We start from the raw sequence: 21,866 nt of genomic DNA on the forward strand, positions 1-21,866 counted from the left end.
AAACTAGCCAGGCGAGGTGGCGGGCGCCTGTAGTCCCAGCTACTCAGGAGGCTGAGGCAGGAGAATGGTGTGAACCCGGGAGGCGGAGCTTGCAGTGAGCTGAGATCGCACCACTGCCCCCCAGCCTGGATGACAGCCCCTATCCCAAAAAAAAAAAAAAAAAAATAAGCATTTTGATATTGGTATAGTGAGAATAAGCAACACTATAAAGTTACAATGTATTGGGGAGATGTCTCTCCTAAGGAAAACTTTGATAATTTTGAAAGGCAGAGACAAGGCAACAGAATTTGGCCTCATGTATTAATAGTTCATCTTGACATTTGCATCACATTGGAATGGATGAGGAGAGTGAGACAATCCTAAAATATGGTATTAATCTGAAGACCACCTGCTACTAATTTCCAGTCACAGAGATGGATATTATAATTTTAGAATAAAATGGTTTTGACCATCACATTCAGTGACCTATATTTATATTTGCATAAGAATTTTGAAATGTTTAAGTAGTCCTATTTAACAAAAGTAAACCAATCCAATGTTTTCAAAATAAATGCACATGGTAAAGCATTACTTCTATCATGTCATAGAATGTATGGTTTAACAGTGGTCCGATCATAATAACCTCTGATGATGCTTTGTGTTATAACATATAAAAATGGATCAGTAAATGCTTCTCTGATAATTAATGGTTCTTTAGAAAGACAAAAAAAAATTGTCCAGTTTTGGCAGAGATTTGACAGGCTAGTTGATTAATTTAAGGAAAATTGCAGTAATTATTTCAGTGGCCTGTTTCCTGTGGTATTATGAGTAGATGACCACTTGCAAAACAGTTTTAAATAAAATTCTCAGAATATCCCAGTTTGAAGTAGTATTTATGAAACAAAATCATATTCAATGACATATTTTGTATCACAGCACAGAATATAACTCCCAATGAATCATGTACCATAATGTATCTGATTTAAAATACTACCAGCATATTACAGGCAATTATTTTTGATATACATTAATATACTATTAAATACAGTTTATCTTGTTTGTGTGTCTTAAAATATACTTACGGGTTATCCAACAGCAGTACTATGGGATTAAGTTCTTTCTTTGGTCTATAGTATGCCCTGAGAGGAACAATAAAGTTATATAATCCATTTCCAGCTGTTTCAGCTGCAACTATAATTAGTTTATTTTTGAATCCATAGGCTTTTGCATCCTCATAGTAGTTATGCTGGCAACTCTAGAGAAGAAAAAGTATATATTGAAATGTCATTTTTATACTCCATTAAAATTTGGAAAAAAAAATTAAGCTATATGAAAATATAAAATTTAACCATGTAAATCCTTATTTTCTAATAAATTTGAAAATGGTTACATTTCTCTGTGCCCATTTCTGCAACCTGCAGCAAGAAATAAAAGTGTGTATGGACAAGGAAAATGAACTGCAGGTTTGTAGTTTGATGTTGAAAGAGCCAACATTTTGTGTGTGTGCTTGTTCTGTTGTAAACTAAAGCTTGCTGCTAGAAGACATCGAGGTATACACTTTTACAAATTTATTTTCTCTGACTTTCATTTCCAGAAATATAGTAATATCATAATTAGATAACTTCAGGAACATTCCCAGTACCGAATGCTTAAAGTGATGAAGAAAAGAAAACAGTGAAAAACAAAATGAAACAAACAAACAAACAAAAACCCTAACTATCTACATGTATAGTTGAGCTGGCAAGGTAATGATGCAAATACTCTAAAGTAAAATACCCAATAACACCAAGAAAAACAAGAACAAAGCATTACCAAAAACTCATCGTTGGGCTAAAGGCATTTTGCTACTCCATGGAGTCTAGAATTTGACAGAATTAGGATTGTTAACCCAATATTATTTTCAGCTAAATTATATGCATGGAGAACTATTTTGATGTTCTGCTATTTTACTTTTATATGTCTTTATGTGCATTTCTTATTTATGTGGGTTAAGATTAGTTAAATCTCTGGAATATTCTGATCTCTTCATGTGGGTTGAGAGTAGTTAAATCTCTGGAATATTCTGATCTTTTTTTTTTTTTTTGAGACAGGGCCTCACTCCTGCCACCCAGGCTGGAGTGAGGTGGCACAATCATTGCTCACTGAAACCTCAACTTTCCAGGCTCAGGTGATTCTCCCACCTCAGCCTCCCAAGTAGCTGGGACTACAGGTGGGCACCAGCACGCTCAACTGTTTTTGTATTTTTGTAGAAATGGGGTCCTGGGCTCAAGCAATCCACCCACCTCAGCCTCCCCAAATGCTGGCATTACAGGCATGAGCCACCATACTCGGACACCTCTGGAATATTCTTTGCCATTATTCTTTAATAAAAAAAATTAAAAAACACTGGTGAAAACAAGGCACCATAAGTAAACAGAAACAATCATAACAAGATAACTAGACCCACAAAGACTATGAATTTTGTGATTAAATTCAGAATACAAAATGTGCACATTTAACATGTTCAAAGAAATAGAAGAAAGCATTTAAAGCATGAGAAAAGAACAAGAGTCTATTTAAAATAACATCTAGCAGGTAGATGTTAAAAATAATACCTAAATCTATTTCTCTGTATCTTCTCAAACTAAAGAGTGTAACTCAAAAGATTATTTAAATTCCACATAAGATTCAGCCAAAGGGATCACATGAAGGACAGAATGGAAGATAGAAACCAAAACAAAAGGTAGAGAAGAAAAGAAACAGGGTGAAAAAATTAAGACTTGGAAGCTATTGTGAGAATATGTAACATTTCTTTAATCAGAATATCTGAAAAAGAGCTAAGAGAGAATCAGAAAGAAACCTTATTCAAGCAAATATTGACTGAGAGCTTTTGAGATGTGATGAAAAACCAAATGCGATCTTAAAAGTATACACAGAGAAAAGAGCCACATGAACAACAAAAACAACAGAAAAAAAAAAAAAAAAAGCACAATTGGAATAGTAGCTGACTTTTCAGCCATTATTTGGAGCACAGAAGGCAGTAAGTAAAGTCCTTAAAGTGCTAAAAGAAAAAAGAAAAAAAAAAAAAAACTAAACTAAACTAGTAGCCTGGACTTGGACACAAAGTAAACCGTCTTCCAAGAATGAGCACAAAATAAGAACATTTGAAGGGAAACCATAATTAAAAGGATTCACAACCAATAGAATCTCCTTAACAGAATTTCTAAAGATGGTAATCTAGGAAGCAGGAAAATGAATCCAGAAGGAAATTCTAAGGTATAAGAAAGAATGGAGAACAAAGGAAATGGTAAGAACAAGGGCAACAAGTCTTTATTGAAAGGGTTCTTGGAGAATTATAAGCAGAATCTGAAGTAATATAAAGAAATAAAGTCACTCAGAAAGAGATCACGCATGTAACAAGAATAGTGTTAAGCTGATGTTTGGATCATCAAGAATGCCAATATTTATGAAATCAACAAAGGAAAAAATAACTTTCCCTAAGGAGATTTAGAAATAGCTTAATTAATAGGGAAACAAAGAGCAGAGAACAGAGAATTTAGTGTTCATAAACACTGACCAGGACACCAGCCCCACTGATAGTGACACAGAATAAATTGGATAACGCACTTCACACACTTCACAGACACAGCAGAGTCAGCTGCACAATGCCATACTGTTCCTATAATCCCAAAGTGGGTGCTCATTTACATAGCAGACCACCTTCTATCAGTCTAATGGTACCTAAGTAACCAATAATTCCAGGTATTGCTAGTCAATCAGCAACACCCAGAAATTTTGCTTTATTAATATAATAAATGAAGCATTTTAACAGTCCTTTGATATTAAAAGATCCTCTTATTGTGCCTCCACCAATCCTGTTCTCTGAAAGTTTAGTCTTTCAGTTAGAATGGGATCCCTGTTTGGAGATAAATTATTTCCACTTTTTTGTCTTGTAATACTTTTTTCTATTTTAACTGTGTATTAAAAGAAATAAAACCAGAAGTGAATCCAAGTTTTGTGGTGACTGAAGCATATATTATTTTAAGATTTATCCATAAAGAAAATAACAAAAATATTATAAATAATATTAGTCTTAAAAGGAGTCAATGTGGGGGAAGGTCCTTGAAATTTAGGGTTTATTAATGTTACTGAAAATGCATAGCTGGCCAGAAATGTCAAGTGCTTCATAATATTAAAGTAAATATATAAATATATGTATTCATCTGGGTCCACTGAGATGGATGATTCTGTCCCTCAAGATCAATATATATATATTTTTTGAACGAGACCTATATATATATTCAGTCTTGAGGGACAGAATATCATTCGACTGAAACCTATATATATATACAGAAACCTATATATATACACACTATATACACACACACTATATATATAAACCTATATATATACAATGAAACCTATATATATATAACATGGTCTCGAAGGACAGAATCATCCATCTCAATGGGCCCAGATGAATATTTCAGAGTAATGACAAAGATTCTTAAAGCAACTTCATGGAAATAAAGGCAAGAATTTTCCAATGTTCTCTAAATCTTCTTCCTCAAGATTGATAGTAACAGTCAAAATTTATAATACTTATCATATAAAAAATAATAGGAAGAATATTAACCAAATGTATTAAGCACCAACTCAGTTATTAAGTTTCTTGCACTTTATTAAACATGTACTAAATTATATACTCCCTATAAGAGCCCTATGAGGTTCATATTAAAATAATATCCACTTTACGGGTAAGGACACTGAAACTTGGTGAAGTTAATTGCCCACTTACATGACTTCTAAGTGGAGAGCTGAAATTTTAACTGTAACTTCAAAATGTAACGTAAAAGAAAAAGTTCTTAGTTAGAATTAGTGGCACACCTGAATCTCTAGGGGCAGTGAATATAAGGTTCTTCCTTTTATCAGTGTTGTTATTGTTCAAGAGAATAAACTCATACCAGTCAAGCCCAATGGTTGCACTGTGAAAAAAGATAAAACCTCTAGCATTCTTAGAATTTTTACCTTTTGGACAGTTTCTTTTGGTCCAAGAATGACGGTAAAACTTTGAGAAAGGAAATATTAAGCAAGACTCTAATATGAGCTTTCACTTTAGTTATAAACGAATCTTTGTGTCTAACACATGGACTTACGCTTCCCATCATGTCAAGGGATTTCATAACAAGATATAAAGTAATAATGGTAAAATAAATAATGCACATTTGGCCAAAATGATTTTTGGAGACTTTGGACGTGGAGGGTCCATAGGGATGAGATTTGGTACCTTATTTTCCTCTTTAACAACATGACTAGCAGATCCATTAGGATAATTTAGTAGAAGACTAAAGCATTTGGGTAATCATCGGTGCAGTTAAAAAAGTAAAACTGACCACTTTATGTAAATTTACATTGGAAAAGATAATACCAATACCCCTTAAACATATTGTAATCAAAATGCTGTATAAATTACTTACATTATGTCATTATAAAATGCTATAATTTTATTTTGTGAACAAAATAACAGCAACAAGTACTTACTTTGTCTAATCTTAAGCAGCAAAATGGTACTTTTTCATGAAGGAGATGACAAAAAGTGGGTGAACTTCCTATATATGGAGAATAAGGTGGGTAACCTTTAGCATACCTGTGAAACAATACAAAATATTACCCTTGGATAAGGCATGCAAATTTGGGAAATTAAGTTACTGACATGTTCCTCTGTTTTAATAACATTATAATCAATAACTCTGTGTTGCAATTATATTTTGATAAAGAGGTAGTTAAGAAGAGAGGTAGGCAAGCTGTGGCCCCAGGGTCAAATATGGCCCACCATGTGGTTTTACAAGCTGAGGGTTGTTTTTGTATTTTTAAATGATTGGAAAAAGTCAAACTAGTATTTCATCTCATGCGAAAATTATATGAAGTTCAAATTTCAGGATCTATAAATAAAGGTTTATTGTAATTCAGCCACACTCACTGATGTATGTATTGTGTATAGGTGTTTTTGTGCTTTGGTAACAGAGTTAGTAGTTGCAACAGGGGTCAAAAAGCATGAAATATTTACTGGCTGTTCCTTTCCAGAAAAAGTTTGCTAAATCACAGCTTAGAAGATTTTTATTTATAAAAAATAAATTTTAAAAAATAATGTTAATTTTTACAACATACATTTAAAGCAAAATGCATTATTATTATTTGCTCTATCTGTACTCAGTAGACATAAATGCATAACCGAAATGGATCAATAACTGAGTTAATTGGTTAAAAACATAGTTTTTGTTGGAATCATGCTTAAAACATTATCAGAGACATTTAGCTTGCTGACTTTTAAAAAACAGCCAACTACATATTTCGGCTATACTGACTTTCAGAATGAAACTTCTAAAATGCAGCAGCATAAATGAATATTAGGCAACAAAATAAAATTTAGTGAATATTCCCTTATCCAATAAGAGTGTTTGGTTTTAACAAATCTACCTGCTAAGCCATAAAATTTCAGACCTAGTTAAAACTGTTTTATCTTAAAGAAGATACGCAAATCAGTGTTTTCAGGAAATAAACTTCACTGACTGAGAGATAAAATTAGAGAGTAAAATTTTGTAAATTTAGAAGTTGGTAATCTCTGCAATTACTGCAACATCTCTCCCATTTTTCTGGAATTAAAAAAAAAAATCACCTCTCAATTTTTAAGAAGTGTAAAGAAAGAATATCAATCACACTCCAAAACACTGTTTCCTGTGAAGACACTGGTTGCCAAACCTCTCCCTGTTCCCATCCTAGATTCCAAATATATTTGAGGACTCTGTCCATTAATTTCTTTGGAGAATAGATTTGGTTTTGTGGGTACATCAACCTTTCTTACAATAATTTTTTAATTGGGATAAATTAGAACAAAGAATATTTTCAAGCATCGATGATATTTAAATTCTTTTTAGTTCAATTCAACATTACTTAAAGATGCTGGAAGAAATGTTAGAGATTATATTACCAATGCCACTAATACCCGTACTACGACTGATAGTAATTAATAGTAATTGAATACTTACTCTGCACAAAACATTGATTTGGCATAAGCACTTGTTCTCTATTACCTCAATTAATCACTTCATAGCTTTATGAAGTAGTAATTACACTGAGTTCACAGGTGAATTATTGGCCAGTTTTTTTTTTTTTTTTTTTTTTGACAGAGTCTTACACTGTCACCCTGGCTGGACTGCAGTGGCAGGATCTCAGCTCACTGCAACCTCCACCTCCTGAGTTCAAGCGATTCTCCTGCCTCAGCCTCCCAAGTAGGTGGGATTACAGGCGCGCACCACCACTCCTAGCTAATTTTTATGTTTTTAGTAGAGATGGGGTTTTGCCATATTGGTCAGGCTGGTCTCAATCTCGTGATCTCAAATGATCCACCCATCTCAGTCTCCCAAAGTGCTGGGATTACAGGTGTGAGCCACTGTGCCCAGCTGCCAGTTTTTTTTTTTTCTAATTAAAGTCACTTGTGCATAACCAATATAAAATGGAACTGGCATGGCAAACAATGTCCTTAGGACTCCACAGTCAAGGCTGTGGACTGCTGTGTTTTCCTGAAGAATGACAATTTAATATGTGGAATAAGACCTGTAAACAAACTCTACTGCAGGCTACAATGTGATTAATACTATATAGATTGATACTCTATTATTACGGAAGCTTAGAAAGAGGAAACAGTACTCCTTTTTAACATACATTTAAAATATTAATTAATGCATAGTGTATGAAAGTGCTGAACGCTGAGATAAGTAAGGAAAGCTTAATGGAGGGGGCTGCATTTTCATTTCATTGAATAATTGAACTTCAATATGAATGTGTAATAAAGTAAATTCAAAGTATAAAGTACAATATGCTATAAAAAGCATACAATTATGAAAATGAAGTTTATATCTTGGGAACATTGATTTATATCTTTTTTTTTCCTTGAGGACAAAACATTAAGAGCAAAAAGAGACTGGAAATATATATTGAAGCCAGAAACTTGAGATACTGGCTACTAGCAGTGTGTTTTGGTAGAAGTATATAGGAATGATACTATGATGTTCAGAAGGAAAGATCATTAGCTCCTTACCTAGTGGGAAAGTACTTAAAGAAAATACTCAAAGACATTAGCACAAAACCCAGTAATCTTACTCCTCAGAGTATCTGAACATACTCTAAATTTGAAGAAATTTCTTCATCTGGTGTAGTTTCATCTTCTGATTGGTCACTTAGAAGATCACATGTTTGAATTGATGATGTATCTGCAACCTCTAAAACGGGAGCAATGCTAGGTCTTCTTATTTCTTTGCTTCCCTCTGTAGGAAGAGACAGGGTAGGGCCACTTGCTGATCTACAGCTTGTGTCTTGCAAGTCTATAGCCACAGTACCTAAAACAATAAAACATGAAAATTTATCACGGCATTTGCCATATTGATCATTAGTGTTGAAGGTTAAATGAAATATGAAATATAATGAACATAACCAAGATATATATGTATACATATATACACACACACACAGATATATATATACACACACACACATTTATGTGTGTGTATTTTTAGTTCTAATAGCTAAGCATTTCTTTTGCATGTGGGTATTTTCCTGGGCAAGAAAATCTCTATTTGCACAAAAGTGTATTTGCAGAGTGCTGCTCTACATCATGAAACATAAGATAGTTAATTGGTCAAAAACATAGTTTTTGTTGGAATCATGCTTAAAACATTATCAGAGACATTTAGCTTGCTGACTTTTAAAAAACAGCCAACTACATATTTCGGCTATACTGACTTTCAGAATGAAACTTCTAAAACGCAGCAGCATAAATGAATATTAGGCAACAAAATAAAATTTAGTGAATATTCCCTTATCCAATAAGAGTGTTTGGTTTTAACAAATCTACCTGCTAAGCCATAAAATTTCAGACCTAGTTAAAACGGTTTTATCTTAAAGAAGATATGCAAATCGGCCGGCCGCGGTGGCTCAAGCCTGTAATCCCAGCACTTTGGGAGGCCGAGACGGGCGGATCACGAGGTCTGGAGATCGAGACCATCCTGGCTAACATGGTGAAACCCCGTCTCTACTAAAAAAATACAAAAACTAGCCGGGCGAGGTAGCGGGCGCCTGTAGTCCCAGCTACTCCGGGAGGCTGAGGCAGGAGAATGGAGCGAACCCGGGAGGCAGAGCTTGCAGTGAGCTGAGATCCGGCCACTGCACTCCAGCCTGGGGGACAGAGTGAGACTCCGTCTCAAAAAAAAAATAAAATAAAATAAAAAAATAAAGATTTGTAAAATCCTGAAATATATAGAAACTTAAAGTGAAAAAGTAAATCCTGATGTTTCAATTTATATTTATTTAAAATGTATTCTTTTGTTGTTGACCATGTCCATTTTGCGAATGTTTCATTATGTCTTCCCCCCTTTTCTTTTTCTTTTCTTTTTTTTTCTTTCTTTTTGAAGACAGAATCTCGCTCTATCCTGCAGGCTGGAGTGCAGTGGCACAATCTCTTCTCACTGCAACCTCCACCTCCTGGGTTCAAGTGTCCCCTTTTCTATCGAGCTATCTTTTTGTAATTGATTTGTGACCACTTTTTAAAATATCGGAACTACTAATGTGTTACACTTATTTTTTATTAAATGAATATTTATTGAGTGCCACATATGGGGAGCACTGTTACAGGTACTTGAGATCTGTAGAGAAGACAAAAAGTTTCTATGAGATGAAAGCTATATGTAGCAAGTAGACCAATAAATGGATAATTGTAGATAATGATCAGTAGCATGCAGGGAGAGGAACGGAATTTTTATTTGGTAAGAAAGAAGGCCACTGTGAAGTTAGGACATTTGATTTTTGACCTGAAATACAATAAGGAACACACAAGTCATGGAAATACCTGGAGGTAGTAAGAATGGCAAGCCCAAGCCCAAGTGGCTTAAGGTTATTGAATAGTTGAGGCATTCAAGGCATAGAAGGAGGAAGAAGTAATTCCCTTTGTGAATTTTATTGAAATTTAAAAATTAATTTAAATATCCATTTATGAAAAATTGAGGTTCCTCTCCTTCTAGAGAAAATAATGATGAAAGACATCATATTTCATAATTACTCATTTATGCACTCAGTGGCACCTAGTCATCCTTCTAAAAGTTGTTAGTCTTTACTCTGTCCCATTCTTTGAAACAATTACAGTTATGCATTGCTTAAAAGGGGGGATATGTTCTGAGAAATCTACCATTTGGCGATTTCTTCAATATTCAAACTTCATAGAGTATACTTACACAAACCTAGAGAAGGTAGCACTATCCTAGGCTATACGGTGCATAGGCTGTATGGTATAGCCTATTGCTATTTGGTATAGGTATAGCCTACTGCCCCTAGGCTATATGGTGTAGCCTACTGTTCCTTGACTGCAAATCTGTACAGCATATTACTATACTGAGTGGTGTAGTCAATTCTAACACAATGGTAATCTCAATATAGAAAAGGTACAGTAAAAATATAGTATTACAATCTTATGAGACCAACATTGTATATGTCATCCATCATTGACTGAATTGTCTTTATGCAGCACATGACTATTTAAAATTCCTCTTTCCTCAAATCTCTGACCTTCCAATCTTCTTCCTCATTATAATAACATGAACTGAAGAAATGTTGACCTTATCTCAGTCCTTCATTTCCATAGTAGTTTATTAGACCTTGTTATAACCAATAAAAACAATATTGCACACATTTTTATGCATTCACTCTTTGACCACCACTATTTCTTGTTTGTTCAGGTCACTCTCACTGATTTCCCAACACTAGCTATGATTTACCAAGATGGAATTTCAATTCTACTAATGATACCAGAGTTTGTCTCTTTCATTCTCTCGATGTTCTCTCTTCTCTTCTTACCTATCTTAAATTCCATGTGTAAGCATTATGGTTTATTTTCTTGCATATACCCTTGGATCCCTTGATACATTTTGTATTCATTCCACCCTCTTGACAAAATAGAACCCTGGTTAAGTTAAACTCTCCATGTTCCCCATTTCTATACCTATGCAACTGAATACACTCGGACAATTTAGCTCTTGCATCATTAGTAGTCTCTCCACAATGTCTGTCCTGATTTTTGGCAGTTTCACCATACACATAGATGATTCTTCCAGCATTCCAGACTCAGCTCCTTGTCCTGCTCTCTAGTAATGGCTTTCTTTTTACTATCACTCTTCAGTCATTCACTCTCATGGTCACACCTTAGCTTTTGTAATTACTACTTGCTGCACAACATCTCTCCTTCTGGCATCTCACTCTTTGACACCTGTACCTTGACTTTCAGCTCTTTCCCTCTTGATTTTCACTGGAATTAGAATTAATCCACTATCCTTTCAGTCTTTTTTTAACCAAAATACATCTTTTCACTTCTTTACTTAAATTAAGTTCCATGGCCTATAATTATATACAATCTATTACACAAACCCTCAATCTCTCTGCCTTTCTTACTTGCTTGTACTTTCAACACAAGCTACAATTCCATTTCTTTTCTCCGTTTTGCAGTGAGACATTTTAAGAGCTGTCCAGACCTATGGTTTCTAATTTATCTTCTACCATTCTTTCCCAAGTGCACTCCAATCTAGCATTGTCCACCACCACTCCATTGAAACAAGTCTTATGAGGGTGAACAATGATCATTGCATTGCTAAAGTCAATTGACACTTCTCAGTCCTTACGTTATATTACCCATTGGTAACATTTGACATGGCTTACCATGGCATTCTCTTGATGCACTTAGCTCACTTGGATTCCAGGACTCATTGGGTTTTCCTACTACCCTGCCAGTAGCTTCTCTTTGGTCTCCTTTGCTGGTTTCTTCTCATCCCCCTGACACTTAATCTTAGTATATGGCAGAGGTCTGTTCTTTGTCTTTTATTTTTTTCCTGCCTGTACTTATTTCCTCAATGACTTCATTCAGTCTTATGGCTTTAAATGTATACATAAGCTCAGAAATAAAAAATTTACTTTCTCAACCTGTCTCTCTCTCTTTCCTGAAATCTAGACTCTTACATCTAACTTCCTGTTAGACATCTTCAAGGTGTTCCAAAATACTCTTTTATCTTCCCTGGACCTTCCCCCTCTACCAAAACCTGCATTCCCCCAGCCTTTCCTCTCAATTTATGACCATTCCCTTTCTCTAGTTGCTTGATCCAAAAACCTTATGTTTATTCACACTTCTCTTTTTCTCACAGTTCAATTTCATTTGTTAAGGAATCCTGATTATCCTAAAGTACATCCAGAATTTTCTCTTTCTTACTACTTCCACTTGAAAATAGTCTGATCCTTGCTTCAAACCATTTATTTTTAACAGCAGCCTGAGTTAAGTACAAAAACAAGTCAGCATAGGTGAGATCAGGTCAAAGGCTCTGCATAAAACCTCGCAATAATTCCCACTTCACTGAGGGTAGAAGCTGCAATCCTCATATGGACTTAAATAATTCTGACAGGATCTGGCCTCTTCCTACTTGTTCCTCCTCATCTCCTACTACTCTTCCAGCATTTACTGTGCTTGAGGCACAAGGGCCCTTTTACTGTTCCTGGGGCACCCCAGCCAGGCTCCCACTTTAGGGCCTTTGTGCCAGCTGTTATCTCTGTCAGGAATGCTCTTTCTCCGACCTCCACAGGACTAATTCCTCATTTCCTTCAGGTATCTGCTCAAATATCACCTTCTGGCCTACTAACCACTTCATTGAAAACTTCGCTTCTCCCAAAATTAATTATCTCCTATACTAGCTCTGTTTTCTTCTTTTAGTTTTTCCTTTATAACTTATAACCCACTAACATATTAAGTAATATACATATATATATATATATTTTTTTTTTCTTTTTTTTTGAAATGGAGTCTTGCTCTGTTGCCCAGGCTGGAGTGCAGTGGCTGGATCTCAGCTCACTGCAAGCTCCGCCTCTGGGTTCCTGCCATTCTCCTGTCTCAGCCTCCTGAGTAGCTGGGACTACAGGTGCCCGCCACCTCGCCCGGCTAGTTTTTTGTATTTTTTATTAGAGACGGGGTTTCACCATGTTAGCCAGGATGGTCTCGATCTCCTGACCTCGTGATCTGCCCGTCTCGGCCTCCCAAAGTGCTGGGATTACAGGCTTGAGCCACCGCGCCCAGCCAATATACTTATTTTTTATATATACTTTGCTTATTGCCTGTCTTCTCCATAATAGAATGCAAGCTCTGTGAATGAAGGATCTTTGTTTCTTCACTAACGTTTTATCACAAATACTTACGAGAGTTCTTGGTACATGTTAGGTACTCAATGAATACCTTTTTGGGTACATATTAGGCACACAATAAGTACTTTTTGAATACATTAAAAAATGAATATTGCTACTGTAGAATAAATATATGTAAATGACAAATAGGATTACCTAAGAAAGTCTAGGTAGAACCATTGTGTTTAGAGGGAGTGATATTTATTTAGGCAATGTTGGGGTGTGAGGAATAGCTCCTGCCAGAGGAAACTTAATGTTTTAAGGCCCATTGGTGAAAAAAAAATTAGTGAAGATTGAAAGAAAGTGAGTATGTTTGGAGCTTAGGAGAGTAGCGAAAGTGTAAAATGTGGGGCTAGAAAAGTCAAAAAATATCATTAATAAAAAGCCTATAAAGAAAATGACTAAGTAATTTATTTTCTAAACTAGGATACTGCAGAGTAAAAGGGGGTTCTTTTAATAATTACATCAGGACAATTATATAAACTGGAACAATCCTAAGAAACTGGAACATTCTTAAGAAAACTAGGATTGCATAATGCAAACAAGAACTTAAGAAAACTAGGATTGCATAATGCAAACAAGAACTTATAACCCTACTTATAAGTTAAGTCACACGATAGAATTTAGACTTTTTTTCCAATGAGTAGTAGAAAGCAAGTGATTTATTTAGGAAATATTATCAAAATTATATTTAAAAGTTTTTACTCTGGTGGCAGGGTGGAGAATTGAGCGTAGGGTGGCAAGGCTGGAGACATGGAAAGAAGACAAGGTTGTTGATCCTGCAGTTCAGGGAGAGGAGGATGGAGGCACAGACAATGATGATGTTGGTGGTGGCCATGGAAAAAAAACTGAATGATTCTAGGGGCTATCTACTGGTCAGATTTCATAGAATTTGGTTAACTATGAGGTATGAGAAGAGTGGGTGGTGAAAAGTCAGAATTGTGACTTTACAAATCAAAGGATAATGTTGTCATCTGCTTTTTAGAAAAAAAAAAGGAGAAGGAGAAGGAGAAAATGGTGTTGAATGGGAGTGTAGAGATCAGTTTAATTTGAACATGCTGTGCTAGTTTTTCCTGCAATACTCAAATAGAAATAACCAGTAGACAGTTCCTTTTGCTGTAAATAGATGTTGAGTTAATGCTTTAGGCAAAGGAATAATCACTTTTTGGACAATTGAATCCATGAGAACAGACGTGATCACACAAAGAAAATGAATGTGCACAATGCAGAAAAAAAGTCATTAGAGTGTTTCAGGAAGAACACGGTCAATATTCTTGTCATATACTGTGAAGACAATCATTAGATGTAGTGACAAAGAGGAGAGTGGTGATCTTGCCTGAATAGTTTCAGTGACATGACTGCAGGTGTTAGATTGAACTGGATAGAATCATGGATATAGCACAACAATAAAATCTAAAGTCTGCCACTAAACACAACACTTTGGAGAAATTTGTCTCTGAAGTTGTTATCACAGAAGGTTCAAAATTACATGTGTATGGTGCACACAGAGATATGAAGACACACACACACACAGAGAGAGAGAGAGAGAGAGAAAGGGAGAGAGAGAGACAGAGAGGGAGAGAGAGAGAGAGAGCGAGAGAAAGGGAGAGAGAGAGACAGAGAGAGAGAGAGACAGAGAGAGAGAGACCAGCCAGTGATTCTGAATAGAAAATGAAGTTAGGTAATGAGGATAGATTACAGAGTAAAGTCTCCGCGGAGGAACAAGAGCATGGTTCATGGAATAAATGACTGTTTCAGTATGTTAAAAAGGGCACATTTTCCTTGTGACAGATACTAAACGTTGGTAGGTTTGTAGATGGTTTGGTAGCCAAACTGTAAGGAAATTCTTATTTGCATGAATTTTTTTTTATTTTATCTTTTTTCTTCTGTGTCATAGAAGCCAAGTTCAATGGTGAGAATGAGGTGGAGATGGAAAGAGAATTTTGAGAAAATGAAGAATATTTGAAATAACCTTTGGTGATGATAATTACAAAGAGAACCTGAAATATAAAAGTGTATGGAGCTGGCTGGGGGCGGTGGCTCACGCCTGTAATTCCAGCACTTTGGGAGGCCGAGGCGGGCGGATCACGAGGTCAGGAGATCGACACCATCCTGACTAACACAGTGAAACCCCGCCTCTAAAAAAAAAAAAATACAAAAAATTAGCCGGGAGTGGTGGCGGGCGCTTGTAGTCCCAGCTACTGGGGAGGCTGAGGCAGGAGAATGGCGTGAACCCAGGAGGCAGAGCTTGCTGTGAGCCCAGATTGCGCCACTGCACTCCAGCCTGGGCGACAGGGCGAGACTCCATATCAAAAAAAAAGAAAAAGTGTATGGAGCTTATGAGAAATATAAAATGATTGTTGGTTGTGTTTTTGTAATATCTTAGATTGATTTTTTTTTTTTTTTTTTTTGGACACAGGGTCTTTCTGTGTTGCCCAGGCTGTTCTCAAACTCCTGCCTCAAAAATTTTTCCACCTCAGCCTCTGGAATAGGTGGTGTTATAGGCCCATGCCACCACAGTAGGCTAATATCGTACTTTTTAAAAAATTCACAACTTAGAAATGTTGTTCTGTATACCTAATCATACCTAGTTTGTAAAATGCTGCATGCTTGAAATTTGCTTTAAACTTTTAACAAAAATCGAAATGCATTTGTATCTATCATGTTTTTTTAATTTTAGGAATAAATTAATGATATTTTCAAATTCATTTATACTTACCCATGCTGGCAATTATGCTATGTACAGGTAATCTGGAAGGTCCATGATAAAATGACCTGGACACATTGCTTTTTCTTTGCTGGTCTTGGTTTTTAAATGCTGAATTCTCTTCTTTGGTAATATTAATATAAAAACATATGTCTGTAGAATTCATAATATATCGAGGACCTGGATTCAGCAAAATGTTTTTATTATCCTCCCTCCTAACACCAATCAAGCAGACGCCAAACCTTAATTTAAAAAAAAAAATAAGAGTTTGTAAGAAAAGTAGTAAATGATTGTTAAGACTGAGGAAAATAAAAGTTTTAAGTCATAGCATTTTGAAGTTTGAAATGATCCTAGAAGTTCAAGATTCTCATTTTTACAGGAAAATAAACTATGTGCTTAGTGTGTTGTAAAACTAATTTAGCTGATTATGACCACTATAAATTTACATTTTAATGAAAATGAATGGAAGAACATAAGCAACATGAGTGCATGTATATACTAAGGGCAATATTATTCTGCAAATTTTTACAATTTTACTTTGGTCAAAAAAACATAAACAACATTTCTTACTTTGGTAAAAAAATAAAATAAAAAGCTTAAAACTGTTGGCCAAAGGAAAGAAACTTACCCGTGGTCACCTAAAAGAGAACCAGGGTCCCTGAATTTATTATAGTTGGTTTACTTTAAATTTTAGGAAAAAAATTATATATTTTTAAACAGTCTAAAATAAGTATGCACTTAGAAAAAAATAGCAATCTTTAAATGTAACAGGATCCTCAAAAAATTTCTTACATATTTTTGGGGGCTTCCTGGAAGCACAAATTATCCTGAATCTTTTTATTTCAACATGCCTTAAAGTGTTACAAATTAAATCAAGTTTAAAGATATTTTTAAGCAATAAAAGCATATGTATCAATAGAATTACATTGAGAAGTAAAGTAGAATACAGAAGAAGCTCCTTGACTTATGATAAAGTTATACCTTGATAAACCCAGCATAAATTGAAAATATTATTAAATAAAAAATGCTTTTTATACAGCTAGCCTAACAAATATCATAGTTTTAACCTAGCCAACCTTAAAGATACTCATAACACTTACGTTGCCTACAGTTGGGCAAAATCATCTAATACCAAGCCTGTTTTACAATAAAGTGTTAAATATCTTATGTAATTTATTGAATATTCTATTGAAAGTGAAAACTAGAATGATTGTATGGATACAGGAAGTATGGTTTCTACTGAATGGCTATTGTTTTGTACCATCATGGTCAAAAAATCGTAAGTCAAAGCATCGTAAGTTGGGGGTTCCTGTACATTACAAAATAGATTAGTAGACTATATAGGTATATTGTAAATCCTCCAAAATGTGTTACATTAAAACATTTAATACAGATAATATGTTATTTTCATTATATACATACATTTTTATTTCTTAAGTAAATCCCTTTTTTTTTCTTTTTTTTTTTTTTCAAAAAGGAAAAGCAAAAAATGTTCTACGTTTGAATTGGAAGGTAGTTTTATTTATTTTTTAACTTATTTCTCAGGTCAAAACAAGGGCCACCATCAGAGTTTTTTTTTTTTTAATGTACAGTTTTTAGAAATATTAGTGTTATTTTGTTTTAGTTCCTAATCAACATCTTAAAATTCAGGTCTGTGAAGAAGATTTTCATGTGTTTGTAAATTCTTAATGGATTAAAATATTTTAAAAAGACTTTAAAAGTTACTAAATGAAATATTCCTAATAAATTATAATTTACTCCTGACAGTCTTATAGAAACCATACAGGCACCAGGGTTCAAATGTTTCAACATTGGGTAATATTGTGACAAAAATTTCGGAATGCCTAAACACATGAGCACAATATGCATTCTATTTTTGAAAACGGTTTCCACATGGTATGCTTGACTGATTAATATTTTAATTTTTCTCTGAGGCAGAGACATACTTTTTGTGTGCATGGAAAGAGGCATATGTAAAACTCTTTCCTTCATATTCAGCAAAAAATGTACTTTCTTCCAAAACAATGTGGTAGACTTCATTCCCAGAGCATCTACCGTACATCTTCTGCCATTGTTCTGGCGATTGCTGGCCTTCTCTGCAACACAAGCACACACACATACACACACACAAAAAGAAAACACAGTGAATGTGGTTAAAAAACAGTTGTTATAGAACTGTTTCTCAACTGTATAAGAACTGGCAAGCACAATCCAAAGAAGCAGCTGAGTAATGCTTTGAACTCTGAAGATGACATTATATGCAAGAGTTTCTACAAAAAATTTGAAATTAGTAGTGTATATATACATATACGATTGAGAAATGGCAGTTTTCTAGAAAATGGGAACTTTTCAAGATCCAGCTAATGAAGAGCTTTACTCTCATAATGAATCAATGAGATATAGGATTTAACTTTCAGTCTCTCTTTATACATATCCTATCATGCATATCTTCTAAAATTTATTGTACAGTCTCCATAATATAGCCAAGGTCATCTTACCTATGATACCTGCATGGCTGCTGTAGGTATTTTATTTTGCTTTATACCTGAAATTACAAATGTATCTCAATTTATCAATTTGATTTTATAGAATATATACCTTTATTTTTTGTTCATATCATAGCAATAACTTTCTTCCAATTCTATAGCAGCCAAGAAAAGACAGTTTTCTGTGATAAATGTAAGGGTCTCTCCAACTAACTGAATATTTTTGTAACCACCAAATTCATGTTGGAATCCTAATCCCATTATTAAGGTATTTGGGGGTGGGGCCTTTGAGAGTCAATTAGGTCATGAGGGTAGAGCCCTCAGGAATGGAATTAGTGCATTTTAAAAAGATGCTAAAGAGCTATCTTCCCTCCATGTGAGAATACAAGTCAGCTGTTTAAAACTCAGAAGGCAGCCCTCACCAGCACTGAATCATGTTGGCACCTAGATCTTGGATTTCCAGCCTCCAGAACTGTAAGAAATGAATTTCTGTTATTTATAAAATGCCCAAGCTGTGGTAATTTGTAATAACAGCCTGAACTGACTAAATCTCCAAAAGACATCCCACAAAAGTATTTTTACAAAAAAGATAAGTTTACTACAAAAAGTGCAATGTCTTTTGTTCTGGAACATTCTGCACTGCCCGCCTAACTCAGTGACTTTAGAAATATATTCAAAATTCAATTTATGAGAAATTTATAATGGATATATAAGTAGCTTATTTCTCATTTTATATAGTAAATTAATTTACCTTTGCTGAGTGAAGCTTATGAACTCTACAAAAAAGCACAGTTTAGAAGCAATATGATAAATATATAAAAATCAAAATAATTTCTCATAATCTCTAATAGATTCTTAATGGATCAAAAACAGATCACAAGGCATTACAGCCATGTTTAGGACTTTAAAAGCTATTTTGAGCTGAGTATTGTCTAAAGGGTTTATCAGGAAGGTAACATTTATCAATATTTTCAAATTGTCAATCAGCTTTAAAAAAATCTATATTTTCTAAGTATGCCTCATTTCTGTCTCATTCCTTCTTAAGTATGCTTAAAGAGTTAAGAGCCTGGGCCCTGGAGTTTGATTGTCTAATCTGAGTCCCAACTCTATAAACTCTATAATCTTTTTTGTTTGTTTGTTTGTTTGTTTTTTGAGATGGAGTCTTGTTTTGTCATCCAGGCTGGAGAACAATGGCACGATCTCAGCTCACTGCAACCTCTCCCTCCTGGGTTCAAGCGATTCTCCTGCCTCGGCTCCCAAGTAGCTGGGATTACAGGCACCTGCCACCATGCCTGGCTAATTTTTATATTTTTTAGTAGAGATGGGGTTTCACCATGCTGGCCAGGCTGGTCTTGACCTTCCGACCTCAGGCAATCCACCCACGTGGGCCTCCCAAAGTGCTAGGATTACAGGCTTGAGCCATTGGCCCTGGCCAAACTCTACAATCTTTTGTGAGTTATTTAAGTTTTCAGTGATTATCTCTTCAGTGAAAAACAGTATCAGCTTCATTGGGTTAGATAAAATGAGGTAACACAAAGAAATCATTTGGGAGATGTTGGGATCAGAGAAAACATGCAGTAAATGTAAGCTGCCAATACTACTCTGATGTTACATCTTCCTTATTGCTAAATTCCGGAGCCATTTTAAATAAACCTAGTCGACTTAGTAAACAATAATGCTTTTAAAACCTGTACCCATTCTTCCATAACGTTAATGTATTTTTGGAAATAAGAAAACAACAACATAAAACAGTTTTGATTTTTGATTGCATATGACTACATCTAGCTACTATTTCCTAAGAATGATTGTCCCTGGTGGAAAAAATGTTCCCTTTGGCAAACAAAAATAAAGTTATTTTTGTTATGTACCACATTACTATTTGGCAAGATGGTACTTGGCAAGAACAGAATCTATCTGAAAGGCTGAAAATGTATGAGATGGTGCTGGTAATTCATTAGTATTTGTTTGAGATTCAAAAGCCAGCATGAGGTCAACTAATTGTCATGCAAGGGTACTAAAAGCTATTCAAGAGAATTAGAACTCTAATTCCAGAAGCTGACAGGGGAACACAATGTGGTAACTTGGAAGGGAACAGAAAGGGATGGAATCGGACAAAGACAGTTCAGATAAATTTTCTTAAATAATTTGCTTATTGCCTTGCTATTTTATACTGGCACATTGCCCCTCAGGCAGCATCATTTTTTAGGATGTCATTTTGTTGGAAATTTTTTTCTTTATGATTTCTTCAAAACCTCTAATAGTTAACCTCGAATCTCTAAATTCATCTAATTGTCAATATACATATTTTGTTATTTTCAGCTCACGTTATTTGCTTGAGAAATGCTAGACATCAATATAACATGTAATGCTGGTGTGTATACCCAGTCTCCACTCATTAATTAATACACAAAATATTTATTGAGCACCTGTGAAATGTCAGGAAAGGCTTTAGATTAAAAGGTTAGAGCAGTTAACCAAAAAGGTAAAAATGTCTTGTCTTATAGAATCACTAGTGGGAGAAGCCCAACAATAAACAAGAAAAAGCAAATTGTGTTGTGTTTAGAGATGATAATGGTGGGGAGAAAAATAAAGCAGGAAGGGAGCTAACATTTTAGCAGGTAGAATAAAATGTAAATAGTGTGACTGTGGAAAATATGATATTTGAGTAAAAATCTTGAGAAAGGCAAGAGAGGTCTTGGAGAAGACCATTACAGGCAGAAGGAGCTACAAGCACTTCCCTGAGAGAGTTAATGCTTGATGTGGCTAAGGAAGAGCAGGGAAGCGAGTTTAGCTGGAATTCAGGGAAGGGGAGAAAATGGGTCCACAGGTAAGTAGATGGGAGGAGGGATCATGTAGGACTTTATAAATAGTTGTACTATGGCTTTGACCTTTCATTGGGGTGACTTGGCAATCATCGGAGATTTTTTAAGACTAGTACAAAAGGTCCAATTCATATTTTATAAAATCCCTTTCGTCATTGTGTTGAAAACAGACTGAAGAAGGGACAATGATCCCTTCTTCTTGCAATGATCCACCTAGATGATAATGGTTTGGATTATGTTAGATTCTGGGTATGTACTGAAGGTAGACTTGAAAAATTTGCTAATAAAGAGAAAAATATATAACAATCTTAAATATTCTTAGCCACAAGAAATATGGATAGATAAACAAATATCTATATAGATAACAGTGAAAAGAAATATGGATAAACAAACAAATAAATATCCATATAGATAAGAGTGAAAATGCAAGTCCCAGTGCTTACAAGACATCATGGGGGAATCTTAAATACAAAATGTTAGATAAAATAATAGTCTGCAGATTCAGCTTTACAGCAAACTAAGTCTTAGAAAAAGAGAGGAGAAGGCCGGGCGCGGTGGCTCAAGCCTGTAATCCCAGCACTTTGGGAGGCCGAGACGGGCGGATCACGAGGTCAGGAAATCGAGACCATCCTG

General features: G+C 35.0%; 1 protein-coding gene across 3 annotated transcripts in view; it reads right to left on the minus strand.

Annotated features, from left to right (window-relative positions):
• The window catches only part of KCNT2 (potassium channel, sodium activated subfamily T, member 2), a 406,969-nt gene that overhangs the window by 113,134 nt on the left and 271,969 nt on the right, over window positions 1–21,866 (minus strand). For 2 of the 3 annotated variants that reach the window (XM_011951597.1, XM_011951596.1), the window contains exons 15-19: window positions 17,872–18,021; window positions 15,938–16,167; window positions 8,141–8,354; window positions 5,500–5,605; window positions 1,062–1,234 (exon numbers count right to left, since the gene is read on the minus strand). In XM_011951597.1, coding sequence (XP_011806987.1) covers window positions 1,062–1,234; window positions 5,500–5,605; window positions 8,141–8,354; window positions 15,938–16,167; window positions 17,872–18,021 — 873 coding nt within the window. The remainder of the gene's footprint in view (window positions 1–1,061; window positions 1,235–5,499; window positions 5,606–8,140; window positions 8,355–15,937; window positions 16,168–17,871; window positions 18,022–21,866) is intronic. The other variant, XM_011951598.1, reaches the window with a different exon arrangement.

This window comes from Colobus angolensis, unplaced genomic scaffold, assembly GCF_000951035.1.
Source record: "Colobus angolensis palliatus isolate OR3802 unplaced genomic scaffold, Cang.pa_1.0 Scaffold320, whole genome shotgun sequence".
Classification (NCBI taxonomy): Eukaryota; Metazoa; Chordata; class Mammalia; order Primates; family Cercopithecidae; genus Colobus; species Colobus angolensis.